This window comes from Uranotaenia lowii, chromosome 3 (genome assembly GCF_029784155.1).
Source record: "Uranotaenia lowii strain MFRU-FL chromosome 3, ASM2978415v1, whole genome shotgun sequence".
Lineage (NCBI taxonomy): Eukaryota > Metazoa > Arthropoda > Insecta > Diptera > Culicidae > Uranotaenia > Uranotaenia lowii.
This window is the reverse complement of record NC_073693.1, coordinates 95,562,060-95,567,052: the sequence shown is the minus strand read 5'-3', so window position 1 is coordinate 95,567,052 and position 4,993 is coordinate 95,562,060. Positions and strand designations below refer to the sequence as shown.

The window sequence follows — 4,993 nt, the reverse complement described above, 5'->3', positions numbered from 1 at the left end:
TTGCTTATTTCTGTTTGGGACTAACACATTTTGCGCAGCAGCATTTGTTTTAACTACTTTTGAGTACGACATAGTGGGAGTTTTATCGTTATCATTTAATTTGCGTTTTTTTGAGTTTGAACGCAAATGGTATCTGACAACTTCATCCCCACCGTTTGCGTTAGGCTTTGAAACTAGATTCATTTCTTCTCGAACAATATTTTTAATCTGTGTCTTCAAATCAGATGGAATTAACGTTTGTTTACTAATTTTATCAATTTTGTCATTCATGTTAGCAATAATTTCCATTAAACAATTGAAGTTTTTATCAAAACCAGGATTCTCCACACAGTCATCACATACAAAAACCGCATTTTTATTTTTTCGGAAAAGATCATAATTCGTAAACACCGCGTGCGGCAAACAGCTGACATGAAATACTTTTTTGCAGTTTCCAAAACAGAGAACGAGATCATCGAGCGTTGCAATTCTCCCACAGCATCGGGAACATAACGCAGAACTCATTCTCTCACACTCATCCATCTCCCACACGAAGCGGCTTGGCCGCTTTTAGCATACACACACCACGGCGATCAGAAGTGATCGCTTTGTCTGACGCCAAGACGAATAACACAACAAAAGCAGAAATTAAAATGATACTTATCAACGTTCTGTCGGCCAAAATCAGGACAATTTCGTCGCCCGGAAAAAAGTTCTCTGCATGTCATCCGATCGGAATAGATGGCTATGAGCTTGATCACTAGAGATAACACTTGAAAAACCACTATTAGCGTTTTTTTCACATTAAAAAATTCACTTTATTTTGCACACAAAAGGTTAAGAACATCACTCGTTCACTTCACTGTGCATAATCCTTTGATTAAATATGAAATTTAAATTTTGAATCTAAAATTAAAACTATGGAACTGCGATCTCCTGCAATTTGATTCGTTATTGGAAGTCTCGCTTTGATATGTTGCATCTTGATTATAAAACTTTACTTCGAGCTGAATCTGAATCTGAATTTTTTATTTGAATAGCGGATCTGAATCCTGCTTTTTGAATATGAGTTCAAAATCTGAATTCCGAATCTGGCTACGAATTTTTAATCCAGATAATAATTTCTTTTTGTTTTGAACCATCAAGCGAAATTTGTATCGAAATCCCCAACCAGAAGTCTCTTGGTGGAGTTTCGAATTTTTGCCTTTTGATATGGATTCTTTCCTCAGTTATTTATTTGAAATTCAATTTGTAAATCTAGAAAAAATTGAGAATGATGAAACTTTCGCTGAGTTTTCAATTATGAATCACTAGTTTGAAACTTTCTTAAGCTCCAAAAGTTATGCAAAAGTAAAAAGTTGAAATGTTTTTTTTGTAATTTTTTTATTACAAACAGTTCATACCTTGAGGCTTCAAGGAGCCACATTCGTTTTGTATGTTTACAATTGTTTACTTAGGTCCAGATCATCACCTTTTCACTTTTTGAATTAAAATGTTTTGATAGTTGTTATTTGAATTTTTCTTCACATTACGTAATGATGATTTTCGAATATAGGAAATGCAACTAGTTGAGGTTTCAAATGCAACATTTAGATTCGAATCAGTTTTTTTTCGAAAAAATGATCCAAACTGAGGTTCAATAACAAAAAAAAAAACATAATAAAGAATCCGAAATCTGATCACAGACATCAAATTTGAATGTTCATAAGCAAATTTGGATCCGAAAAACGCAATATTGATCTTAAAATATTGTTCAATTCAGCTCTCTTTTATGAAAGAAGTCTTTCACTGCAATAGTTAATTTTAATTTGAGCAATGAGTTGAATTTAAGTCTGTAAAGATTTGCAACAGCAACTTTAATAATTTCTGATGAAGTTTTAAAAACGTAGTGAAAAACTTCACTTCAGAACTAATTCCAAATTGTTGATATACAACCAAGCTTGCAGTAACATTTGATTTGTCCAATTTAAAAAAAAATCAACAACAACAGGGCTTGTGATATAGCTCAGTTGGCAAGTCAGTTGCTTCCTGAGCCGATGTCCGTGAGTTCGAGCCCAAGAGTAAATTTCGACAGTTGTACCGGATAAGTTTTTCAATGACTGTCCACCAACTGCATCGTTGATATAAGTCGCGAATGACATAAAGATGTTAAAACGACTATAATCGAAACAAAAAAAAATCAGTTTTATTGTGGTAACAAGATATCCTGTCAAAATTTTAATTCATAGAAGAGGTTTTTAAATGCGTTCAGTGAAATGGAAATAAGATGTTTCAAATTAATAATGCAGTGCAAAAATGTTTTAGTTTTTTGTAATGTACTCAAGCGAACTTGTTGCATCATCTGTAAAACGGAAGGAAATGACAGACGCATAGGAAATAGGAGTTTTTACTCAGATAGCATAACACTAGTGAAAAGTGTCTACTTATCATATTCTTTCCCCCCATCCACAAAAATTGTTTTGCTAGGATTCAGAGGTAACCTTAGTTCTAACGCATGAATTTATTTTCTATCACCGCTTTCTCTTATTTGCCTCTCTATCTATTGACTACTAGGACGTAGCCAGCACCGTTATTGATGTTTAAAGAGAGAGCAAAAGTATTTATAACTTATTATGAATTATTTATTTTTAAGCATTTCCATTTCAATTAAAGGTAGATGTGAGTGGTCAATCAAGCTAAGCTAAGCTAAGCTTATTTTGAATCCACCAAATCTATAATTATTCTGACCTAAGCTTACCAAATATTTTATCGCTTATATCCGGACCGGAAAATTTTGGGTTATTTTCTCCAATATCTGCCAATATCAAAGACATTTAATGAAAATCAATAAATTAACATATTTGGAACGGTAAGTAGGGATGAATTGGGCACAACGGTTTCGTCAGAGAAGAACTTGAATGGATTTCAGATGAACAACGAAAATGAGTCCAGCGTTAATGGAAAAAGCTCCTTCCGAAATGTCAGTCCTGGAGGAGTTTTTAGTATTTCTGGTTTTATTGAAGTAGCCTGAGAAGTCTTATATTTGTAGGACTTTAGATAAAGAAAAGATCATACACCTAAGAGAAGTGTTGCAAAAGCTTTGAGGGGACGTGCTGCATTATTGGATTGATTGAGTTGTGATGGTTGATGCTGATATTCTATTGTTCCTTCTTTCTTGATATGTAAGGCTCCTTAAGGTTTTATTATCGTTTATTATGATCCATTCGTTGATTGCAACGGACGAATCATCATTCTTGACGTCTTTAATCCATAGTGGTATCCCCTGAATGTCCTCCAGCACATCATTATCGCATAATCGGACTGTTGTGCCTTCAAATATAATCCATTCAAATTCCTAAAAAAACATTTTACGATTAGAAACATTATATTGAGAGTTTCTCGCTTTAGTTGATCAAACATTTACCCTCCTTCCCAGTTATACCACCAAGCGCCTTGAAATTGAGCTCCAGCATTTCCATAACGGGAATTCGTATTCCGATCCAGTGTTGAAAATTGCTGATCCTTTGCTGGAGATAATGAATCACCCGCAGACCCGGAATATGCTCCCAGATTTTTAAGTCGGTAACCATCTTCTGGGCCGGACACCACAAAGTAATCGTATCGAGCATCTTTTGTAACATTTTCGAAATCTTCTAGTCGGATAAGCAATTCAAAGCGCTGAGAGTAAGTGATACGATGAATCGTTTTCAAACCCAACCAGAATTCACTGCGCCAGTCACCAAAACCCTTCTCGTATTCGCTCCAACCTCGATAGAAATTAACTGAGCCATCAAATCGATTCTGGATCACAATCCATCCTCCGCCATCATGAGCTTGATCACAGTACACGTCAATTGGATCGCCGAATCCATACTCGGGATATAAACGATAGACACCGGATTTGGGAGAACTCACATCTGTGCAAGATCGAGGTAAAAAATGATCCTGAGAAAGAACCGCAGTGAGGAGCATCAATAAAAGTAACATATTTTATAAATTGCTTCTACTGCTGCTGTTAAACCAACTGTAAATGGCAAAATTTTAAACAGCTTCATACACTGTCACAGAAAAACAGATCAATAACATCAAGTGGAAAGAATAATCGGTGATGTGTAACTTCAAAGTACTTGAATACGAAACTTACTGTGGAAACATGATAACATTGGTATAAGTTGACTTAATAATTGAAAGATGAATGAGTGCCGCATGACTTACTCATCAAACGTTGATAACGTTTTGTCGATGCAGTTTAAAATAGGAATTTCGGCGCTATTGAATGACAACCTTACACGACTGCGATGATAAAAATTGCATATCAATGCAGCAAACTTCTTGGCAATCGGTAACCCATGGCGTTGCACTGGTAACAACATTTTGAAGACGTTTGGTAGACACCTAGTCAACGTGACGAGATATGTCGTCAGTGAGTAACGCCGGCACTGATATTGAGGGAATCCTCGATTAGAGATCAAGCAACAATACTCACTTTAAAATGCATTTCTGACATGTTTTATTTTTCTGCGTCGTATTTTTAGTCTGCCGATTGACAAAAAATGTGGTATTTAATCTATGTTAAATACCTACACCCAGAAAAATATTATTATGTATGCTATAAGTTTCTCTTGTGAACTGGCGTCTTGAGATTTTTTTTGAAATTTAAAAGATTGTCTTATGACGCGAATGAGTTCTCCAGATGAACAACTTCTTAAATGAGAGGTTTATTTTTCATGAGAGGACTATATAGAAACAGGATATGTCTTTTTATGTGAATAATTCTTCAAGACAATTGTTGTTAAAACATTTAATTAATTTTCTGGCTAGTATGTTACATAATGGGCACCATCAGCAGCACATATTTAACCCAACTAACCAAAAGGTACAATATGCTTAGCTTAGCTTGTTTGACTACTCATATCCACCTTAAATCATTGAACTTAAAATGATATTCAATTGTTTCAGGGGGCTATTTAATTACGTACTTCAAAAGAAAAGATGATTTTTTTGTCATTTTTTATCAATTCATGCGCATTTCGAA

General features: G+C 34.8%; 1 protein-coding gene across 1 annotated transcript; it reads right to left on the bottom strand.

The window, feature by feature from the left end:
• Window positions 1-2,974: 2,974 nt before the first annotated feature.
• LOC129757693 (microfibril-associated glycoprotein 4-like) lies at window positions 2,975-3,979 on the bottom strand. Its single transcript, XM_055754983.1, has 2 exons — window positions 3,383-3,979; window positions 2,975-3,313 (listed from the first exon to the last, which is right to left on the bottom strand). Exons 1-2 carry the CDS (start codon window positions 3,943-3,945, stop codon window positions 3,172-3,174), a joined length of 705 nt encoding a protein of 234 aa, XP_055610958.1. The 5' UTR covers window positions 3,946-3,979; the 3' UTR covers window positions 2,975-3,171.
• Window positions 3,980-4,993: the final 1,014 nt, after the last annotated feature.